This window comes from Panthera onca, chromosome A3, assembly GCF_046562875.1.
Source record: "Panthera onca isolate mPanOnc1 chromosome A3, mPanOnc1 haplotype 2, whole genome shotgun sequence".
NCBI lineage: Eukaryota > Metazoa > Chordata > Mammalia > Carnivora > Felidae > Panthera > Panthera onca.
The window spans coordinates 37,203,246-37,226,983 of record NC_138341.1 but is presented as its reverse complement, the minus strand read 5'-3'; the positions used below and the strand labels follow the sequence as shown (position 1 = coordinate 37,226,983).

At 40.1% G+C, this 23,738-nt stretch overlaps 1 protein-coding gene across 4 annotated transcripts in view; it reads left to right on the top strand.

Moving 5' to 3' along the window:
* The first annotated feature begins 11,016 nt into the window (after window positions 1-11,016).
* Window positions 11,017-23,738, top strand: part of ANAPC1 (anaphase promoting complex subunit 1) — a 94,992-nt gene continuing 82,270 nt past the window's right edge. For 2 of the 4 annotated variants that reach the window (XM_078444731.2, XM_081795226.1), the window contains exons 1-7: window positions 11,017-11,278; window positions 13,020-13,256; window positions 14,784-14,945; window positions 20,951-21,002; window positions 21,228-21,328; window positions 22,001-22,083; window positions 23,415-23,488. In XM_078444731.2, coding sequence (XP_078300857.1) covers window positions 13,044-13,256; window positions 14,784-14,945; window positions 20,951-21,002; window positions 21,228-21,328; window positions 22,001-22,083; window positions 23,415-23,488 — 685 coding nt within the window. In that variant the 5' untranslated portion in view covers window positions 11,017-11,278; window positions 13,020-13,043. Of the gene's footprint in view, window positions 11,279-11,319; window positions 12,024-13,019; window positions 13,257-14,783; window positions 14,946-20,950; window positions 21,003-21,227; window positions 21,329-22,000; window positions 22,084-23,414; window positions 23,489-23,738 lie in introns of those variants that run through there. The other 2 variants (XM_081795227.1, XM_081795228.1) reach the window with 2 other exon arrangements.

Below are 23,738 nucleotides of genomic sequence, written 5' to 3'. Positions count from 1 at the left end.
AAGAAATCATTGTCAAATCCAGGGTCACAAGAATGCACACCTACATTGCTTTCTTCTAAATGTTTTATCATTTTACTCTTAGATTTATATCTTTGATCCATTTTGAGTAACTAGTATGAGGTATGGATCAAGTTCCTCCCTTTCTTCCTCTTTTTTTTTCTTTCTCCTTCCCTCCCTCCCCACCTCCCTCTTTCTTTTCTTTCTTTCTTTCTTTCTTTCTTTCTTTTCTTTCTTTCTTTCTTTGCATATGGATATCCAATTCTTCCAGCACTAATTGTCAACAAGACTATCTTTCCTCTGCTGAATTATTTTGCAACTTTGAAAAAAAAAATCAATTGGCCCCACTCCTTAAATGAGGGCTGCACATATTGTCTTCCTTCCAAAGAGTACAATATGGAAAGGGGGAACAGTAATTTCAGGTATATAAAGTAGATGAGTTACAAACACTACCTTAGCCAGGTGACACAGCTAATGGTAAGTCATGTGGTTGGTATACACATGATGGGATGAAACGGCACTTTATCTCTATAAGCTTCCTCCACCAAATCCATATCCCCAGTCTAATCAGGAGAAAAACATCAGAGAAATTCCAGGTAAAGAATATGCTACAAAATACCTGACCAGCATTCCTCAAAACTATCAAGGTTTTTAAAAACAACAAAAGAAGCTTACGGAAACACAGCGTATCCTGAATTGGATTCTTTAACAGAAAAAGGACTTCAGGTAAAAACTACTGAAATTTGAATAAGGCATGGTTTTATATTAATAAGGTACTGATATTGCTTCATCAATTTTACTAAATGTACCCACCTTACATTTTATAAATGTAAAATATTAATAGAGAAAACTGTGTGGGAACTATGGGAACTCTCTGAACTAGCTTTGCAATTTTTCTGTTAAACTGTTCGAAAAAATAAAGTTGATTTAAAAATATCAATTGCCTCTATTTGTATGTATCTGTTTCTCAACTCTACACGCCCCATGGATCTGGGTGTTTATCCTTTCTCCTATAACCCACTCTCTCTTTTTTTTTTTTCCAGCTTTATTGAGAGTCAGAGTTGACAACTACAAACGTAATATATTTGAAGTGTACAACATGATGATCTGATGTATGTATACATTGTGAAAGGATTCTTCCATCAAGTTAATTAACACATCTATCAACTCAATGATTTTCCTTTTTTTTTTTTTTTTTTAAGTGTTCTTACCACCACTGTCCCTTTGACCAATGTAAGTCATATGGTCAAGGCCACAATCAGAGTAGAAAAGGGCTACAAAAATGGATCCTCAGCCCAACCTTCTCACTCTGTCATCTCTATGTTCATACCCACATCTAGGGGTATCTGATGCCACCAATTCCTGAGACTTTTGAGGTTTTATGATAAAATCTGGCTTAATTCTTACCTCTCCCCCATTGTTAATATTTAGTTTTCTTAAATGACTTAATCACTCTGCTGCTTTACAGCTTCCAAAATATTGGAGCTATTGTCTTTTCCCATGTATCCAATCCTCCTAAATTTCTGGGTTAAAACAAAAATCCTTTGTTGTATTTAAGTGCCATTTTGGGCACTTATTCAACGTTAATTTTACATAGAAATCCCCTCTTGTTGAATATGTAGGTTGTTTCCATTTCCCCCTGTGATATAAATAGCCTAGTCCATTTCTGTCTGCTCTCCTTTCTGTCTTCCAGAGAAGCATGCATGTTTACACTCTAACAATGCTCATTGCTCCCACCTTCACCAAAATTTGCTTTTGTTATTCATTCATTCAGTCATTCATTCATCCATTCATTCACTCATTCATTTAAGAAATACATATTTCTCATCCACTATGTACCAGGCTGAATGGTTAGGTGCTGTACCGCTGTCCTAAATAAGATGGAGTTTATATTCTGGAGGGGGGTTAACAGACAAGTAAATACATTTTTAAGAAGAACAGTTTAAAAGTTTGTGAAAAGTTTTATAAAAGGAGTAAACTGGATCACAGAGGAGGACTTGGGGTACCAAGTTTAGATACGGTGGACAGAGAAGTTTTCTTTGAAAAGGGAGCATTTGTTTATTTATTTACTTTGCTTTTTAAAACTATTTATTATGGAAAATATTAAACATTGGCAAGAGAGATTCCACTTTTAATAATGAACCTTTATGTGCCCATCATTAAGAATCTGCTATTATCAGGCGCCAGGGGTGGCTCAGTCTGTTAAGTGTCTGACTTTGGCTCAGGTCATGATCTCACAGTTTGTGAGTTTCAGGCCTACATTGGGCTTTGTGCTGACAGCTCAGAGCCTGGATCCTGCTCGGGATTCTGTGTCCCCCTCTCTCTGCCCCTTCCATGCTTGTACTCTGTCTCTTCTCTTTCAAAAATTAATAAACATTAAAAAAAAAAAAAGAATCCACTATTACCAACATTTTGCCAATCTGGTTTCATCTATCTCCTCCCCCCCACTTCTTGTTTGAGTACTTTAAAACAAGTCCCAGACATATTATTTTACCCTTAATCTGCATCTTAAACTGATAGGATTTTTTAAGCTTAATCACCATTATCACATCTAACAAAGTTAATAATTCTTTCAAATCATCTAATACTCAGTACATACTCAAATTTCCCTAGTCGAATCCAAGATGTCATTTAATAGTTGGTTTTTGGGGTCAAAAGATCAACAAGTCTTCGGGGCGCCTGGGTGGCTCAGTCAGTTAAGTGTCTGACTTTGGCTTAGGTCATGATCGCAGGGTTCACCGAGTTCTCTACTGTCAGCACAGAGCCCACTTTGGATCCTCTGTCCCACTCTCTGTCTGCCCCTCCCCCACTCTCTCAAAAATAAATAAATGTTAAAAAAAGAAATAAAATTAATTTTAGAAAAGTTGTCACACTGTATTTTGGTTTGTCTCTTAAGTTTTTTATCCTAGAACAGTGCATTTCTAATACTTTCAGGAATTCTCTTTATTACCTGGGATTCTTCTATAAAAAGAACTTTCTTTCACCAATCCATTAATTCTTCTGAAACAGAGATCACAGAGGAAGGACTGGATACATGCTGGATTCTTTCACTTTATCAAATTTCAGAGAAGTGAGTTGATGGACTAGGCAATCTCCAGTGTCAACCAGGAAGGTTTTGTTTGTTTAGCATCATTACAAATACACACATTTTTACGTCTCTGATGTGTTTTAGTCTGTTATGATCATTATCCAGATTATCCCACTGGGCTAGGGGCATACCTTAGAGTGAGCTTCCTTATTTTTTTTCTGGTATATTGAGGCTTCTTGAATGAGCAGCCTGGGGCTATTCCTCCTTCCACACAGACTCCTGATTTTATTTTCTCTACTCCTAAGCTTCTTGAGGCTTTTGCAAACCAGCCATTCAGTTTGTCATCTCCAAGCCTTTGCTCAAGCTGATGCCTTTGGCTAAAATGCCTTCTCCTGGGGCGCCTGGGTGGCTCAGTCAGTTAAGCCTCTGACTTCGGCTCAGGTCATGATCTCATGGTTTGTGGGTTCTAGCCCTGCATGGGGCTCTGTGCTGACAGCTCAGAGCCTCGAGCCTGCTTCAGATTCTGTGTCTCCCTCTCTCTCTGCCCCTCCCCCACTCATGCTCTGTCTCTTAAAAATAAACATTAAAATTTTTTTTTTAAAATTAAATAAAATGCTTTTTCCTACTTATGCCCCCCAACTAATTTAGGTATCCTTCAAGACTCAGGGCCAATGTCGCCGCCTTTATGTAGTTTCCCTAAATCCCCCTAGACTTGAAACTCCATTCTTTCTTCCAATGCTGTAGTAGGCCCAACAGCACTGACCACCTTCTATTGATAACTGTTTGTAACTCTGCTCCCCACAACCGTGAGTTCACTGATGGCACAGGCCTTCACATAGCCATTTTGTTTTTTGTTTTTTCTAAAACTTTTTAATGTTTATTTCTTTTTGCAAGAGAGACAGAGTGCCAGCAGGGCGGGTCAGAGAGAGAGGGAGACACAGAATCCAAAGCAGGCTCCAGGCTCTGAGCTGTCGGCACAGAGCCCTATGTGGGGCTTGAACCCATGAACCGTGTGATCATGACCTGAGCCGAAGTCGGGCGCTTAACTGACTGAGCCACCCAGGTGCTCCCACATAGTCATTTTGTATTTCTCAAGTACATGGAAGCATAATAAAATAATTCCTAAATGAATGAGTCCATCCATTTATTAAACAGATTTGCTGTCTACTGTGTAATAGGTAATGGTGTTTCTGAGATCATTTGTACAGTTCACTGGGTCCTGGAGAAAACAGACACAGAAACAAATAAACCACAATGTTATAAGGGCATGGTAATTTTTTGTCTGTGGGTGTAGCTACATTTTCCATTTTCTGTTCCTTCTTCCCAGAATGCTCCTCACACCTCATCTTTGCACTGTTGACTCCTCATCATTTGAGTTCTCAACCAAAAGGTCCTCTCCTCAGAAAGAGTTTTCCTCACTCTGTCAGATAAATGATCTGAAGTAGCCAACAGCCAGTCCCCTCCACAAACACATCTGAAGACACAAGCCAACAGAGTAAGTCAAATGTGATGGGATATACGTAATTGTGTGATTCTTACAGACTCTAGTGCCCATTTTGCTGGAATTGTTTGCTCTCTCTCTTGCTGGCTTTGAGGGACCAAGGGGCCCTGTTGGGGAACCCTATCTGGTAAGGCCTCTTGGAGCTGAGGGCATCTCCAACCCACAGCCAGCAAGAGACCAAATCTCTCAATCCTACAACTGTAAGCAATTGAATTCTGCCAACAACCCGAGTGAAATTGGAAGCATATCCTTCTGCAGTAGAATCTGGGATGAGACCACAATCTTGGCCAAATCTTGAGTGTGGTTTTGCATGCAATCGTAACCAGAGGAGCTACTTAAGCCACACTCAGATTTCTGACTAGAGAAACTGTGAGATAATAATGTGGATTGCCACTAGGTTTGTAGTAATGTGGTTACTCAGCGAGAAGCGACTAACATGTAACCATTGTGCAATTAGATTGTCTTTTTTTTTTTTTTTTTTTTTTTTTTTTGAGAGATAAAGAGAAAGAGAGAGAAAATCTCAAGCAGGCTCCGCACCCAGCATAGAGCCGGGCATAGACCCCAATGTGGGGCTTAATCCCATGACTGTGAGATCATGACCTGAGCCAAAATCAAGAGTCGGATGTTTAACTGACTAAGCCACCCAGGTGACCCAGATTCTGTACACAATTTACTGGTATGGAAGAAACTTTGATATTGGAGAGAGTTACACTTTGCCATGCTGGGAGACAGTTCCTCTTATCTTACACGGGGGCACCCTGTCCTTGTTCCTTTGTTAGGAAACATTGGAAGATAGAGATAGTGTCTGTCCCTGGAGCAAAGGGCAGGTTTGTTTATAGCCTTTGAAGACAGAGATCATGTCTCTTCTGCCTATTACTAAAGATTTTCCTAACCTCACCGTGCCTTTCCTCTGCTGCAATCCAAGGTGTATGCAGATGTCATCTGGCCTTCTTCATGTCACTCGGTGGAAACTGGGGTTCAGGGCACAGGCACAATAATGCTCATACTCTGCTGCTGCTATAAGAAATTATCCTTCATCTCTGACCCAGTGGTTTTCTGGCTTCTACCAACATTTATGGAACTGGCAGGCAGATAGAGTAAAACTGCAGGCCCCTCAGAGTTCTTGAAAAGCTACAGAAGGGGCCCCTGGATAGCTCAGTTGGTTAAGTGTCTGACTTCGGCTTGGGTCATAATCTCACGGTTCATGGGTCCAAGCTCCACATGGGGCTCCCTGCTGCCAGCAGAGTCTGCTTCAGATCCTCTGTCCCCTTTCTCTGTGCCCCTTCCCCCGCTCTCTCAAAAATAAAATAAACATTAAAAAAAAAAAGACAAAAAAGTTACAGAGAATGATGCAGAACACACATTTGCCTGTGGAAATCGAAAAGCATATATATGTATATGTATGTATATACATACACATATACATACATACATATATATATATATATTTTTTTTTTTTTCCAGAGGTGCAAATGTAAATACTATACAAAATTACCCCTGAACCTATTAAGGAGGCAAGTGAGAATTCAAGCCTTGTAGTTCTTCATTCTCAGCATATGGTGTCATTCCTTCTTTACTAATCTCAACCACTCACCCTCACTTGGTAAATTCTCCATACGTGAGATCAATTAGGCATGAACAATGGCTAAGAATACCTTTATCGTGGAGGGATTTTATTTTATTTCATTTTTTATTAAAAAAATTTTTTTTTTAACATTTATTTATTTTTGAGACAGAGAGAGACAGAGCATGAACGGGGGAGGGTCAGAGAGAGAGGGAGACACAGAATCTGAAACAGGCTCCAGGCTCTGAGCACTCAGCACAGAGCCTGACGCAGGGCTCGAACTCACGGACTGCAAGATCGTGACCTGAGCCGAAGTCGGACGCTCAACCGACTGAGCCACCCAGGCGCCCCAATCATGGAGGGATTTTAGAAAACACTACCTTAATTGTTGCTTGTTACGTTACTGGGGCCGTCATCCCATCCACAGATAGCTTGGTGCTATTTGTATTTTAGGTCCCCATTCAGTACCACACAATAACATATTCACTGTACTATGAGGAAATTTATTACTGTCATCATTTCAAGGTTTGTGGCCTACTAATTTAGCAATTATAAGACCCAGAGGCTTAAAATAGGAAAGTACTGCTGATTAAAATCAAAATTGGGAAGGAAGGGCTTGATATAAAATGTACTAATCAAACTACCCTGAATTGCCTTTGAAAAAAAAAAAAAGATTGTCTAACCCAATCTTTTACAATTTAGTTTCCACATGCCACCTACTCTCAATTTTTTTAAATGTTTATTTATCTTTAAGAGAGAGAGAGAGTGTGAGTGGAGAAGGGGAAGAGAGAGAGGGAGACACAGAATCTAAAGCAGGCTCTGAGCTGTCAGCACAGAGCCTGATACTGTCAGCAGAGCCTGACATGGGGCTCGAACCCATGAACCACGAGACCATGAGCTGAGCTGAAGTCAGACGCTTAATCAACTGAGCCATCCCAGTGTCCCTACCTACTCTCAACTTAATCTCTAATTACAGTTCTCTAAAATTGTTGTGTTTTTCTTGGGGAACATGGGTTATTTTTTGAAAAGGTTGCATTTAAATTGTGAAATCAAAATATTGTAAACATTCCGTTTGATAGAGAAAAATTTTAGATCAGAAATAAGAACTTTCTCTTTAAGATGGGACATACTACATTGTGAGACTTAAGTTGGACCAGCCAGGCTAGCCATACGTTTGAAATGGAGAAGACATTGTGTTTTATGTGCTGAGGGGTTCATTTCCCTGAATTGTCCCCAAACCCCAGAAGGTAAGGGTTTACTCACATGTGTATAAAGCCTGCCTTTTGTCATTTCAAATTAGGTTGACCAGTAGTCTCGGTTGGCATGGGCTGTCTGGTTTTAAAACTGAGTCTTGTATCCTGGGAAACCCCAGTTCTGGGAAAATTGGGATGATTGGTTACCCTACTTCAAATATAAATCCTAACCCCTATGCTTGGATTATCTTCAAGTTTGTGAACCATGTATTGGAAAATTGAATACATTCAGAAAATATTACGTGATAGCTCATTAATTATACCTCTTGTTATTCACTTAACCATGTAAATGAACTGGTTAACTGTCCCCTGACCTTCTGGGTCCTTCTTCTTCACCTGTATAAAAATCAAGTATGATTTCAGGTGTCTGAGAAGCAGCTTGTTTTTCCTGTGTCTCCTCTGCAATAGTTAAAACACAGAAAACTTGGCTTTAACCAAAGTCCTTCTGTGGTTTCTGAGACTATGAGGTTGTGGAGAACTACAGGGTGAGACAGAGTCAGCTGTGGGCCCAGGGTGGGTCTGGTAGAGAGGCAGATATAGGGCCCTGTGCAGGCCCAGAAAGGAAGGGCAGAGAGGGGGCTGCTGTAAGGGCTCAGAAGAGAGGGAGAACCTGGCATACATTTCATTCTCTGCCAAAATGGGTAGTCTAAAGCCTTATACTTACCAGATAGATATTGGAGACTGTAGTGGGCTGCTTCTGAGAAGGCTCCCAGTGATCCCTGCTTCCTTATGTAATCCTTCCCCAGCCCTGAGTGTGATTCCTTTTAACCCTCAAAGGTGATGTCACTTTTGTGACTAAAGTTGTGATTTCTTGCTAGTAAATGCTATTGCCTTCTTGGCTTGCATGCTTTGATGATATTGGGGAATACCACAGGGATTGTGGGTGGCTTCTAGTTGCCGAGGACAGCCTCTTGCTGACAGCCAGCAAAATGCTGAAGCCATTAGTCCTAGAACTACAAGAAACTGAATTCTGAGTGAGCCTAGAAGCAAAGCTTTCCCCAGTAGAGCCTTGGATGAGACCATACTCCAAGCAACACCTTTATTGCAGCCTTGTTAGACCCCAAGTGGAAGACCCATCTAGGCCTGGACGCCCGACTCATAGAAATTGTGACATAATAAATACATGTTATTTTAACCCATACATTTTGTGGTAATATTATTATGTAGCAATAGCTACTAATGCAGAGACTTGCATTTTTTTGTGTGTCACAAAGATTAAAAGTGAGAAATGGGGATTTTATTCAATTTTTTTGGCATGCCAATTATATATGGGGAATTTTGCTAATTACTGGGTAAGTACACCAACAGAAGAGGTCTACTTTATAATACTGGATACATCTGTATCTGTATCCAAAATGCAATCTCAGGAGCCCTACAGATAATCCATGTTCATTTGGAGGACATGACAGAAGTGTGGTGAGTTGGTTGCCTGTAGGAGTCTACACCAGGGCTCTGTGTTCTGAGCCAAGTGGATGCCTCAAACGCCAGAAGAAAATGGGAGGATGATGGAGGTAACAGATGACCATTTTCTAAAACTCCTGGATTTGTGGTTTGGACCCCTATGAGCAGAGGTTAATGGCAGAAGCTAGAAGATTTCCTCTCTTAGGAGACTTTGTCAGACCATGAGTCCAAGCCATGCTGTCATTGACACTGCAGTGCTACAGGGGTGCACCTGAGGAAGGATGGTCTTTGGGAGTACTGGAGGGGAAATGTCCACATTGACCTTGGTGTCCTCACAGAGGACATCCGCTGAGGCCACAGAGAAACATCTTGAGAATTTGCGAGCAGCAGGGGAACACCCAGGAGGGAGAGCTGAGTGAATGCTTTCAGTGACTTGGTTTACAGATTGGATCATTAGCAGCATGAGAAACTCTTTTATGGATTGTGCTGCTTGTGTTCCCTAAAAGATAGAGCCAGAGGCAAGGGTGATGAGTGCTGATGCTTTCCTCCAAGCTGGAGAGAATGAAGGGAAGGAGCAGGGAAGGCTAAGAAGTCCTGCATGGATGCTGCTTCACAACGGGCTGCCTACACATCAGTAGTCTCCTTGGCAGGTGGCCCACTCAGCCACAGACAAGTCTTGACAGGTGATGCAGAGAAACCATTCCTTACAGTCGTTTGAGGGAGAGGAAAAGGGAATTATTTGTGTGGCTCCTTCCTGCCTCGTTCCTACTGACCAATTTGCCTTGATCAAAATCTGATCCCTGTATCAGGCCAGGGAAGTCTGGGGATATTTTGTTTTCAAGTAAATGACTACAGTGAAAGGCAGATCTCCTCAAACTTCTAAGAGAGTCTCTGTCTGAGTCCATTTGGGCTGCCATAACCAAAATACCATAAACTGCCTGGCTTTACAAACAGCAAACATTTATTTCTCACAGTTCTGGAGTCTGGGATGTCTGAGATCAGGGCACTGGTAGATTGAGTGTCTGGTGACACCTGCTGTCTGTTTCATTGATAGCTGTCTTTTACTGTGACTTCGCTTGGTGGGTGGCAGGAGACAGGGAGTTCTGTGAAGTCTCATAAAAAAGCACACTGGGGTGCCTTTTTTCAGCTCAGGTCATGATCTCATGGTTTGTGAGTTTGAGCCCCGTGTCAGGCTCTGTGCTGACAGCTCAGAGCCTGGAGCCTGCTTTGGATTCTGTGTCTCCCTCTCTCTCTCCCTCCCCCACTTGTGCTCTCTTTCTCAAAAATAAATAAACATTAAAAAAAATTTAAAAAAAAAGTACACTAATCCCATTCATGAGGGCTCCATCCTTATGATCTAGGCACCTCCTAAAGGTCTCATTTCCTAATGCCATCACATGGGGCATTAGGTTTGAACGTACGAATTTTGGCAGGACAAACATTCAGTCCTCAGTAGCCGCTTTCCTGTTGGAGTGAAGGCTTCTGAGAAAAGGCATTTGAGCCAAACCCTGAAGGCTAACATTCTAAATAAAAAGACGAGATACCAGACCACGAAGTGCAAAGTGTGTCTGGGGAAACCCTAGTGTACATAAAGTTTCAGCCAACTTTACATTTCTGGATAAAGAACTTGAACTATTTTTTACGCAATAGGACGCCTATCAATACTTTTAACCTAGAGATATCATGCAATGGGAGATCAGAGCTCAAGAAAGTTTTCTAGTTTCTGTAAGTGTGGTATTGTACAGTTGAATCCACACGGGGGGCGGGGGTATAAAAACTAGGGTTCTTAATCTGGGTCTATGAATCGCATAGAAGTGTCTGTGAAGCTCAGAAATTGCACCCTACGTTTTTGTCGGGGCCTCCATAGCGTTCATCAACTTTTTAAAGGGTCCAGACCCCAAAAAGTTAAAGTGCACTGGCAAAGAGAGAAAATCCGCATGTCCCTCCCTTTCTGCCCCAAGCCTGGAGTACAATACCTCCCATTTGGGGGTCTGGAGATTGGAGTGAAACTGGCCAGAGTATTTCCTAATTCAGAGTTAAGAGCAGTTCAAGCTTCTAATGACATAACCTGGAGAAGATCTGGACGCCAGGAGGGGGCCCATCACGGTACAGGTTCCGGCAAAGGTGCCGAGGGTTTCGACACCTTCGCTGCGCTCCCAAGAGAGGTTGAAAAACACAACTCCTTTCTTCCTGCAACTGCGCAGGCGCTAGGACCAAAGTCCCGCCGCGCGCCTCCCGCGACGCCCCACCCCGCCCCGCCCCTGCGCGAGGCAGGACGGGAAAGCAAAGATGGAAGCGTCCATTTGAACATCTCGCCTGAGTGGCTTCCCTGCACGCCTGCTTGTCGTTCGCAGTCGCGTCCGTAGCTGCTGCCCATTCTTCCTCCGGAATAGGGGAGGGAGAGGGAATGAGAAGTGGCAGCGGCCGAGGAGTCACCGTGACCGACCCCACCGCTGCCCTCGGGCCCCCTCGGCCCCCGCGCCTCCGGGGAGCAGCCGGGGCTCGCCGCGCCTGACGCGTCCCGAGTTACACAGGTGCGGGCTCGGGCCCGCAGCGTCCGGTGACTCACCACATGTCTTACGACCTCGCACCCGCCCCGAGGTTGACCTGCATCCGGTGACCGGAGGGCTGGGAGTCCAGGGGCAGGCCCTAGGCGCCCGTTTGCGCCAAGGGGTCCTCGGCCTGCGGGCTGGGCTTTCCGGGGTGCACCTCCCCGCTCCACTCCTCGTTGACTTCCTTCCTGAGCTGGACGCGGTGTCCCATGTGGGCCTCAGCTTCTCTACGGCTCCTTGCTTCTCGGACAGAATTTTCTGAGGCCCAGGGGCTTAGCTTTTTGGTTTCACCTAACCCTAAGGAGGCCGAGGAAGCGTTGCCTTTTTGCGGAGACTCTACGCGAGATGCGTTTCCTGTGCATTTGGGTCTCCTCTTAAGGCAGTTTTGTGGTTACCTTTGGCAGGGTAGTTTTTGTTCCTAGTAACCAATGTTCATATCTTGATTTATCTTATTAATGTAACATAGTACTTTTATTTGTAGCTTTCTTTGTTGCTCTAATGAGTAAACGTAAAAATTTGGGGTACTTTAAAAGTATTAAAGATGTTCTAATCGTACAAAAAGATATTGTACTGTTAAATTAATTCTGTAATAATGTAATTTTCTTGAAGATTTGATAGAATAACATTTTGAAATTGCACAACTGAAGTTGGACAAAGTCACAAGGTTAATGCTGGCCATCCTGTTGACTAGGAAATAGGAAGACCAGCTGAGTTTTGTTGTTTTCTTGTAAGTTTTGCAAGGCACTCTATTAGTTATGTCCTAAGTTCAAGTGTTCTCAATTCTGAATTTCAGCAGGAGGAAATAAGTGCCACGATTGTGACATACAGTTATCTAAGGAATGTTGATTCACAGCAAAATAGCTTTGCAACTCTGCTGCATAGAAACTACAGAGGCTTTGAGATAGTGCAGCAATGAAAACTACTGATGCCAAAAAAAACCTCAGATGAGAAATCTGTGTCAAATTTAATTGCATTCTTAATTGTGAGTGTTTTTCAGACGCTAAAGGTTATCTGTAGTGGTTTTCAGACGCTAAAGGTTATCTATATGTTTGTTCTGATTTCTGTGTTCAAGGATTGCAGTTTAAATGTGATGCTGCAAAACCTATTTCTAATGTAGGTGTTGTCTCAGAGACAGAACTGGCATCCACCAGATATACCACCTTATAGAATATGGGAATTTTATTAGTTGTCAATTACTGTATGTAGCAGTGTTTTGGAGGTAAAGGAGCGTTTTTCCATCTAGAGCTCATCTACGTCTTTGCAGTAATGAGCTGTAGTGTAATAGATTGTGTTAATTAAAAGCTAGCACTCTTAAATTTGCTATAAGCATGACTTTTCCATGGCCAGGGTTATTCATGCCTTGGTTCTGGTTTCACCAAAAATTGGAATTGGTTGTAGTTATATGTTTAAGTGAATTGGCATGTCAAAACTGGTGATGACATTTGATTTGATAGTTTGTTAGGTCTTTTGTGGACTGGTCTACTAAAAGCCGTATTTCAACTTCTGATGAGTTAGCGGTAATGTGTTTTTGTTTGTTTCATTCCAATATGCCAGTGATCCTTTAGGTATGCCTTTCATGGAATCTGGAACGCCCTTTGATATTATGATTACACGTACATCTATATAATATGATAGGATTAATGACTCTTTTGTTTACTTTTATGATCTTTATATTCTGGTTTTGACTCTAGAAGCTGACCAGAATGTGTTTGAATTCATGCAGAAATAATGTTGATATTTGGAACCCATGTCGAACTTCTATGAAGAAAGGGCAACAATGATTGCAGCCGGGGATTTGCAGGAATTTGTTCCTTTTGGTCGAGACCACTGCAAGCACCACCCTAATGCTTTGAACCTTCAGCTTCGCCAGCTGCAGCCAGCCTCTGAGTTATGGTCTTCTGATGGTGCTGCTGGCTTGGTGGGATCCCTTCAGGAGGTTACAATCCACGAGAAACAGAAGGTTCCATTAAGTTTCCCATTATATTTTTGAAATTAGAGAGATGTGATCTATTTATAATTTAAGGTTACTCAGATGCAACTGAGGAATGTAATGCTACTTGGGGGGTAGAGATTCAGATTTGGTAATTACAGTAAAAGCTAGAATAATTACATTATTGTATTATGGTGTCATAGCTGTTTAGACATGTATAACTCATGATTTCATAATGGAAGTCAAATTCAGTAGTATGGTTATGGTCTATTTTGTTTTTATTTTTTATAAAGTTTATTTATTTTGGGAGACTGTGCCTGCCAGCGGGGTAGGGGTGGGGGTGGCAGAGGAGAGGGAGAGAAAGAGAGAAAGAGAATCCCAAGTGGAAATCCTGTGCTGTGCGGAGCCTGATGCTCAATGCAGGGCTCGGACTCACAAACCATGAGATCATGACCTGAGCTGAAATCAAGAGTTGGATGCTCAACCGACTGAGCCACCAGGCTTGATTATGGTCTATTTTGAACCTCTTTCTCTTTGCTTAGTATGTGGAGACCAGATTTCATGTTATTTGATGAGTAGATGGTAGAGTTAGAAATGGTCCCTGCCACAAAAGACCTGGGTGTTTCTTCTTTTTTTTAAATTAAATTAAATTAAATTAAATTAAATTAAATTAAATTAAATTTAATTAGAGAGAGTGAGCGAGAGAGTGTGCACTTGAGTCGGGGAGAGGGGCAGAGGGAGAGTGGGAGAGAATCTTAAGCAGGCTCCATGTTCAGTGTGGAGCCTGACACGGGGCTAGATCCCATGACCGTGGGATCACAACCTGAGGCGAAATCCAGGGTCGGACGCTCAACTCGCTGAGCCACCCAGGCACCCCAAAACCTGAACGTTTCTAGAGGAGGAAACAAATGCCATACAAATAGATAGTGTAGTAATTCTTACATAGGGGAGTGAGATACAAGTGTGTGTCAGAAAATCAGTCTTTCCTGCCTTCCATTTCCTTATCCCTTTGGGATAACAAAATCTCAGGGAGGGGAGGCTTATGTAGTTAGAAATCTAAACCTTTTTCGCTCCCTTTCATTTTGATGGGTAGGACAAGGGGAAGAAGGTGAGTGTATATGTTGTTGTGAAACTGGGAAATAAGCATTGTGTATAAACTCCACCAGTGATTCCCACGTGTACTTCACTGCTCCCTTGCATCACCCCCGTATATGCTTAATATACCTTTTTTGTGTCCCGAGTATGTTGGTTTCATTTTTGGATCTATAGATAAGGTATGAGGTTTGTTGATAAGGTGTAATATTTTTGGCAGAATAATATATTAGTATAAGGCAGTTAATAGAATTTTTGAGTAAATTCTTATTCATAAAATCCTGTAAGATTTACACACCCACCATGTTAATCGGTGGCATCAAACCTTCTAAGAGCTGGGTTTGGATTGTGTCTTACTCCAGAGAGAAAGAGACTTATATTTGGATGACCGTTTGATTTAATGTCTTGTCCCATACAATTGAGAAAGTGCTTTATTAACCTGTCTTACATTTATTAATTTTTAAGGAAAGCTGGCAGTTAAGGAAAGGTGTCAGCGAAATTGGAGAAGAAGTGGATTATGATGAGGAACTCTACGTGGCTGGAAATATGGTGATCTGGAGCAAAGGAAGTAAAAGCCAGGCATTAGCTGTTTATAAAGCATTTACAGTTGACAGTCCTGTTCAGCAGGTGAGTTGATTTGAATTTTAGCATTTGGTTGATTACTTAACACTTAAATACAACAAACTTTTGTATTAAAATGTAACAGAAATGATGGGGTGCCTGGGTGGCTCAGTCGGTTAAGCGTCCAACTTCAGCTTAGGTCATGATCTCACGGTTCGTGAGTTCGAGCCCCGCGTTGGGCTCTGTGCTGACAGCCCAGAGCCTGGAGCCTGCTTCATGTTCTATGTCTCCCTCTCTCTCTGCCCCTCCCCTGCTCATGCTGTCTCTCTCTGTCTCTCAAAAATAAACATTAAAAAAAAATTTTTTTTTAATTTAACAGAAATGATAAAAACATAGCATAACGATCCCAGCAACTGGATGTATATTTTAACGTGTAGTGAAGATGATAGGAAAATAAAATTTCATTTGTTTTCTATATCATCACCTTTTTTATGCTATCTTTTGTCGGTTTAAGGATAATCTTTAAACATTGTCCTTGATTAATTTGATTTATTGTAAGTAAAAACTTATAAGACATTCAGGGTACAAAAATATTTTAACACATGATCACTATGATTGCAGAATATCTAATAAAAAAGATTGGGCTCATAGTAATACTAAAAGAGTAAGGGAAAGGAAATCCCTAGTTTGCTATCATTGTAGTTGGCTATTAAAACTAATTCTATCCTGAAATTGGTAATTAAAAGGAAAGAATTAGGGGCGCCTGGGTGGCGCAGTCGGTTAAGCGTCCGACTTCAGCCAGGTCACGATCTCGCGGTCCGTGAGTTCGAGCCCCGCGTCAGGCTCTGGGCTGATGGCTCGGAGCCTGGAGCCTGTTTCCGATTCTGTGTCTCCCTCTCTCTCTGCCCCTCCCCCGTTTATGCTCTGTCTCTCTCTGTCCCAAAAATAAATAAAAAACGTTGAAAAAAAAATAAAAAAAAAAAAAAGAAAGAATTAAACATTTGCCCTGCCTTTTTGGAAGACATGCAATTCATCTCCAATTAATGAAGGAAAACCCATATTTATAGTAGACCAGTGAATAAATAAGGGAGTGGTGGAATTAGAAAATCCCCATTTTTTTAAAATAAGAATTTATTTAATTTGTTTTTTAATTTATATCCAAGTTAGTTAGCATATAGTGGAACAATGATTTCAGGAGTAGATTCCTTAATGCCTTAAGATGTTTTCTTTTTTTTTTTTTTAAACAATTTTTTTAATGTTTATTTTTGACAGAGACAGAGAGACAGAGCATGAGTGGGGGAGGGGCAGAGAGAGAGGGAGACACAGAATCTGAAGCAGGCTCCAGGCTCTGAGCTGTCAGCACAGAGACCGACGTGGGGCTCGAACTCACAAACTGTGAGATCATGACCTGGGCCGAAGTCGGATGCTCAACCAACTGAGCCATACAGGCACCCCAACCTTAAGACGTTTTCTAGTCCTTACCCTCAAAGATGGTTTTCAGAGGTAGGTAAAGATAGAGAAGGCTTACTTATCAATATGGGAAGGAAATAAATGGAAAAAAAAAACCTGAATATATTCCTGGACAGAATCAAGATTCAAAATGAGTTTGACAGACTTGGATATAGACTAAAACAAATGAAATAAGGCTTAGATATGGTTAGGATTAATAGAAAGGTCGGAAGCTGAATCAGAGATTGTTATAGCTGTAGAGATCCTGTTTTGAATTCAAAGAATTAATTGAATTAATTCAAATTGGAGAAGATGGCCTTTAATAGTTTCTCACATAGAAATTCTCTGAAAAAGTTTTAGTTGACTGCATGTCGCTATGAACTGTGGCCTTTGCTGGACAGACATAAAAGCAGCAAACAAATCCATTGATATTGGCTGGCCTGATCACACTTGGAACATGGGTCTACTCTTTTTTTTCTTTTCTTTTAATTGACATCCCAATTAGTTAGCATATAGTGCAACAATGATTTCGGGAGTAGATTCCTTAATGCCCCTTACCCATTTAGCCCATCCCCCTTCCCACACCTCCTCCAGTAACCCTCTGTTTGTTCTCCATATTTAAGAGTCTCTTCTGTTTTGTCCCCCTCCCTGTTTTTATATTATTTTTGTTTCCCTTCCCTTATGTTCATCTGTTTTGTCTCTTAAAGTCCTCATATGAAGGAAGTCATATGATATTTGTCTTTCTCTGACTAATTTCGTTTAGCATATTACCCTCCAGTTCCATCCACGTAGTTGCAAATCATTCTTTTTGATTGCCAAGTAATACTCCGTTGTATATATATACACGTGTATTTATATATATGTATATATATATACACGTATATACATATACATATGTATATACATGTATATATATATATGTGTATATATATACACGTGTATATATATATATACACACCACCTCTTCTTTATCCATTCATCCGAAAATCACCATTTTTTAGCATCCAAGGTAATAACTGATTCAGACAAAGATTGTAAATGGACACTAACACTTTTGGGTAAAAGGATATGATCATGGCACCAAAGTGTTGCCCTCTGGATTGTTTGTAATGTGGAGAGACACTGTATCTCTACTTTGGAGGTATCTGTTATTCTCCACCTCAACCAGATTGATTGAGTTTATCATCAATGATAGTGGGACAAGGGAGCGCCTCCAGCTGTAATGCAGCACGAGGTATGGTGATGTCAACCTACTACCTTTTCTTCTCAAATACTTAACTTGAATATCTAGACCTAATTTTCAATTATAGGAAATAATGGGGACTAGAGGATCAATTTGTAAACTATCATGAGATGAGAAGTGGGTTGGAGGTGTACACGAAACAAGAATGGCCAAAGGTTGGTAATTATTGAAGCTGGCTGATGGGACTTATGTTACTCTGTTTACTTGATATATGTTTAAAATTTCCCATAATAGAAAATTTAAAGAAAAAACACCATGAGAAAACAATTGGGGGCACAGTCTAGATTCTGGTCTCTTTAGAAAGTCGGGGAGAAAGAAAAGAAGGTGGAGACCTGTCTAGATTAAAAAGAGACTAAAGGGGCATCGCCAAATGCAATATTTTTTGAAACTTGTTAAGTGAACTTTGAATCCTGGTTCTAGAAAATGAGCTAAAAAAGACAGTTTTGGGAAAATTTGAAAATTTGAAAAAGTTGCAAATGGAATGGATATTAAGTGATGTTCAAAAATCATTTTTTTCTTAGGCAGGTTTTGTGGCTATATAGGAAACCATGTTTATTTATAGGAAGTGCATGATGAAGTGTTTAGGGGTAAAGTGTCATAATGTGTAATTCAAATAGTGTCCCCTCAATCCCACGTGAATGCAAATGTATGTATATAAACAGATATGGCAAACTATTAGTAACTTAGATTTAGGTGAGACAGGTGTTCAGTGTAAAGAGAGTGATGGAAAAACATGACTTTGTCTAAGTTCAGAATGGCTGTATGCAGGGTGTGGCTATGGGTAGATGCTGGCAGGTATTGGATAGATCCGAACTTACACTCGTATGTGAACCAAGGAATTTGTATTTTAAACTGTATGCAGAAGGCAGCTTATCCCCTACGTTGCAAATGGAAAGTACAGGATCAGTTTTGTATTTTGAGAAGTGATTAGTTTGGTGGGAGCATATAGGACTGACTGGAGAGACTGTTGCCTGGAATACTGTTTGGTGGTGGTTCAGGCGAAAGAGATCGGCGCCTGAAGACAATGGGGAGATGGAGGCGAGAGACAAGGCTGAGGGAAATAGGTAGAGAGGGGGCAAGCGACTTCTTAGATATTAGGGGTAAAGGAGACTGAAGTATCTAGTTTTACAGCCTGGGAGGGTAGAGTTTCATAAGAGGAAGTTGAGACTGAGGTGCAGTGCAGACTTTGGACATTTCAGATTGGAGTGCAGCTCTGGTGCCTGTTTTTCTCCGAACTTGTATTTGCTAAAATGTCATTAAAAACCCCTACAACTCAACAACAGCAGAGCAAGCAGTCCAATTAAAAAATGGGCACAGGACTTAAGTAGACATTTCTCTAAAGATCTACAAATGGCCAATAAGCGCATGAAAAGACGCTCAACATCATTAGTTATCAGGCAAATGCAAATCAAAACCACGGTGAGATACCACTTCACACCTACTAGGATGATGATTATTAAAAAAAAACAAAGATAACAAGTGTTGGTGAGAATGTTGAGAAATTGGAACGCTGTGCATTGCTGGTGGGAATGGAAAGTAACCACTGTGGAAAACAGTTTGGTGGTTCCTCCAAAAGGTAAATATAGGATTACCATATGATGTAGGAATTCCACTTGTAGGTATATCCTCAAAAGAGCTGAAAGCCGGGAGGGGCGCCTGGGTGGCTCAGTTGTTTGTCTGACTCTTGATTCGGTTCAGGTCATCTCGTGGTTCATGGGTTCGAGCCCTGTGTCGGATTCTGTGCTGACAGTGAAGACCCTGCTTGGGATATTCATTCTCTCTCTCTCTCTCTCTCTCTCTCTCTCAAAATAAATAAGTAAACTAAAAAGAATTGAAAGCAGGGACTCAGACCAATGCTTGTATACCAGTATTCATGGCAGTGCCCTTTACAGTAGCCGGTAGGTAGAACCAGTCCAGGTGTCCAAACACAGATGAATGGATAAGCAATGTGTGCTGTATACATACAGAGGATTATTATTCAGCCTTAAAAAATGCAGGAAATTCTGATACTACAACATGGCAAAACATCGAAAGTATGGTAAGGTAGACACAAAAGGACAAGTCCTGTGTGATTCCAGTTTCATGAGGCTCTTAGAAGAGGCAAATTCATAGAGACAGAAAGTAGTATAAAGGTTACTAGGGGCAGGGAGGAGGGAGAAATGGGGAGTCAGTGTTTAATGGGTACAGTTTCTGAGTGGGGTGATGAGAAAGTTCCAGAAGTAGATAGTGATGAGGTTGTACAACATTGTGAATGTGTTTAATGCCACTGAATTTGTACACTTACAGATGGTTAAAGTGGTAAATTTATATCTTACTATAATTACAAAAACGTACAAAATGCCGTTAAACAATTTCAATAAGTGATTGTTAAGCATGCTAGTTGAAGTCTAATGGCTTTTCCTAGTTTGAATTTTACAAGTGGGGCCTTTAAGGAAAATGTTAATTTTTCTTTTTTTTTTTTTTTTTTCAACGTTTATTTATTTTTGGGACAGAGAGAGACAGAGCATGAACGGGGGAGGGACAGAGAGAGAGGGAGACACAGAATCGGAAACAGGCTCCAGGCTCTGAGCCATCAGCCCAGAGCCTGACGCGGGGCTCGAACTCACGGACCGTGAGATCGTGACCTGGCTGAAGTCGGACGCTTAACCGACTGCGCCACCCAGGCGCCCCAAAATGTTAATTTTTCTAAAGATTTTTTCTTTTTTCTTTTTTTTTTTTTTTTTTAATGTTTATTATTTATTCTTGAGAGAGAGACAGAATGAGAGTGGGCAGGGGCGGAGAGAGGGAGACACAGAATCTGAAGTAGGCTCCAGTCTCTGAACTGTCGGCACAGAGCCTGACACAGGGCTTGAACCCACAAGCATGAGATCATGACCTGAGCTGAAGTCGGACGCATAACCAACTGAGCCACCCAGGTGCCCCTAAAGATTTTTTCTAAAGTGAGTCTAGGACAGTCTAAGAATGATGAGATCATTATGTAAGTCTGGAGATTATAAAATAGCTGGCAATTTTGAACTCTTATGATAACCTTTTAGCTTTGTATAGTAAGCTTTACTAATATAATCACCTATAATAGAGGGTGGGCCATTATTTGAATTGACTTTTGCTGCAGGGCTTCTGTCCAGTAGGTTTTTGGATTTTCGTCTTCCCTTCTCTTTTCCTAAAACTTATTTGCAAACATAGTTTGTCTTTCCTTATAATATTTGTCATTAATTAAGTCTAATTTTATCATCTTTTTTGTTCCCATGGTGTATTATATTGAGCTGATGAGGAGGGACAGGTATGATGTAGGTGTCATTGCTATTAGTCAGATGCCATTAGTGAATAGGTTATCATTTAGATACAGTTTTCTCAGGTAAGCATTTTGTTTTGATTTTAGGCATTGTGGTGTGACTTCATCATATCACAGGATAAATCTGAGAAGGCCTACAGTAAGTTTCTTTTTGAAATTTCATTTCATCTTACTCTAAATGTTTCTCTGCTTGTTTTTTTTGTTGCTGTTGCTGTTCAAAATATGTAGTCACTAATAATAGTGGTTCAACCTATGCATTTTTATATGGTACATTAAAGAATTTGTGCTGTTGGGAATTGGCAGTTTCTGATTGTTGGGATTTTTTTTTTTAATGAATAAATCTTGTTGTACCCTTTTTTTTCAGGTAGTGATGAAGTAGAAAAATGCATATGTATATTGCAAAGCTCATGTATTAACATGCATAGCATAGAAGGAAAGGATTATATAGCTTCTTTACCTTTCCAGGTAAGTTGAGTGTTTCACTGTTTTTGTATTTTGTTGGAGAATATTCTTGAATTAATTGGTTGTAGAAGTATTGCTGTTCTTATATCTTGTAGTAATCAAGAATGTTATTTTTATTAATTTAAAGTAACCAAATTTTAATTGCTTTAATATACTATTTTTCCATCCTTTGCACAAAAAATAAATTATTTAATGAAGTAAATTGAATTATGGGTTTTTTCTCCTGAGAGATTTTTTTCAGTTTAAATTTTAAAAAGAAATCATTTTGGAATATTAAAGCACATAAGCAATAGTAGTCTTTTTCCTGTTTCTCATCATCTTTTTCATACCTAGTGCTATTGTTAAAATTTTATCACATTGTCATTTTGGTACTAGTATTAGCCAGTGGCAGGGATTTCTGACTGAGCTCTTGCTTAGATTTGATTTTGTCTTGGACTTAAAAAAAAAAAAAAAAAAAAAAAATATATATATATATATATATATATGTGTGTGTGTGTGTGTGTACACATATATATGTACACATATATACATATACACATATGTATAGTTAATGATCATGTTTGGAAAAGCTTTTATTAAATTGGAAGAAAATCTAATGCACTATAGTTTCTTAAGCACATGTTATGAAGAGTCGTTTCTTTTACTTCTGTTTTTTCCTATCCTTTTACCTGATAGGTTGCAAATGTTTGGCCCACCAAATATGGGTTGTTGTTTGAACGAAGCAGTTCTACACATGAGTTACCTCCAGGTCCACCCAGGTATTCAGCTTACTCAGTTCAGTATATTATTGTTCAGACTTTTTTGATGTTTTGAGGTAAAATTTTTCACCTAAAAGTTTGGGATGATGATAGTTTCCATGAGCTCTATTTCTGACTTGGCACTGAATTATTTCTGCTTCCTCCCATCCACCTCACCCCATAGTAAAATTAAACAACCACATACTGTAGATAAAAAGACTCAGTTCTTAGCGCTATCATTTTTTCATTGTGTTACTTTGGGCAGGTCATTAGAGCTTTCTTAGCTTTAGTTTCCTTACCTGTTACAGAAGTACGATCATTTACTCTTAGGATTGATGCAAAGATTAAATGAGCTAATGTATGTAATCTTTGAAATAGGACTTAGTACATATTAGGTGTGCAGTAAATGGTAGGTGCTTATTAGTAGCATCTTTACCTTGTCTCCCTAATAAATTTTGAGCTTACTGAAGGGCATGAGCATATAGTACCTGTCATAGCCTGGTACAAGTAGTGGACACTTGCATGTATGTTTGTATGTATGTATTTTTAAATGTGTATTTTTGAGAGAGAGATGGACAGAGGATCTGAAGTAAGCTCTGTGCTAACAGCTTTAATCCTTACAGTGCAGAGCCTGACATGGGGCTTGAACCCACCAACTGTGAGATGATTATGAACTGAGCGGAAGTCGGACGCTTACCTGACTGAGCCACCCAGGCCCCCCCCCAACCCTTTTTTAAAAGTTTATTGACAGTTTTTAAAAAATTGCTTAAAGATTTTAATCTTGCTGTGTTTAGATAGAAGGTCTGTTTTTTTTCTCTTCTTAAAAGTCACTCCTTAAAACAATGCCACCTTTTTATTTACTTGAAGTTTTCCTTCCCTTTTTGTTTTGTTTGTACTTCTTTGTAAATTGGTATAAGACACTAAATTTCTTTCTTAGTTGTCAAAGACACACTGCCACTAAGAGAGGTTAAAAAAAAAAAAGAGCGCCTTATGCTTATTCATTACTCTGTTCTGTAATGTGATGACTGCTGTTTGGAGATATTCCCTGGGCTGTACTGATTTCCATGAGAGAGAGAGAGAGAGAGAGAGAGAAAGGGAGGGAGGGAGGGAGTGTGTGTGTGTGTGTGTGTATGTGTGTGTGTATGCACAGAATTACCATGTATAAGAGGAGGGATTTCTAGGAATGAAATAGAAGATACTGGGAAAAGTTTAGAGGGTTGCTTTTTGAGGTGACAGGTTTCTAGTTGCTTGTGGAATCTGGAGAAGGTACTTTTTTGCAGGCAAAGTGTAAAATTTGCATACAAATGGAATCATTTTGTGTTGGTGATTGATTTATATCTGTTTATTACTAGAGAACCTTTACCCACTATGTTCAGCATGCTGCATCCACTAGATGAAATAACTCCACTTGTTTGTAAATCTGGAAGTAAGTGTATTTTTATAAGTTCTTTCATATAAGCTTTTTTTTTGAGTTTGGGGGATAGGAAATTGAAGGAACTTTATATGAAAATTGGGCTTGTTTTATAGAAATAATATAGTTTAAACATTTTTATTATGAAATTTATACTAAAGCAAGATCTTCTTGAATACCATGTTTTAACAGTTATTCTTTTATTAAAAATAGGACCTGTATGGGGCACGTGAGTGGCTCAGTTGGTTAAGCGTCTGACTTTGGC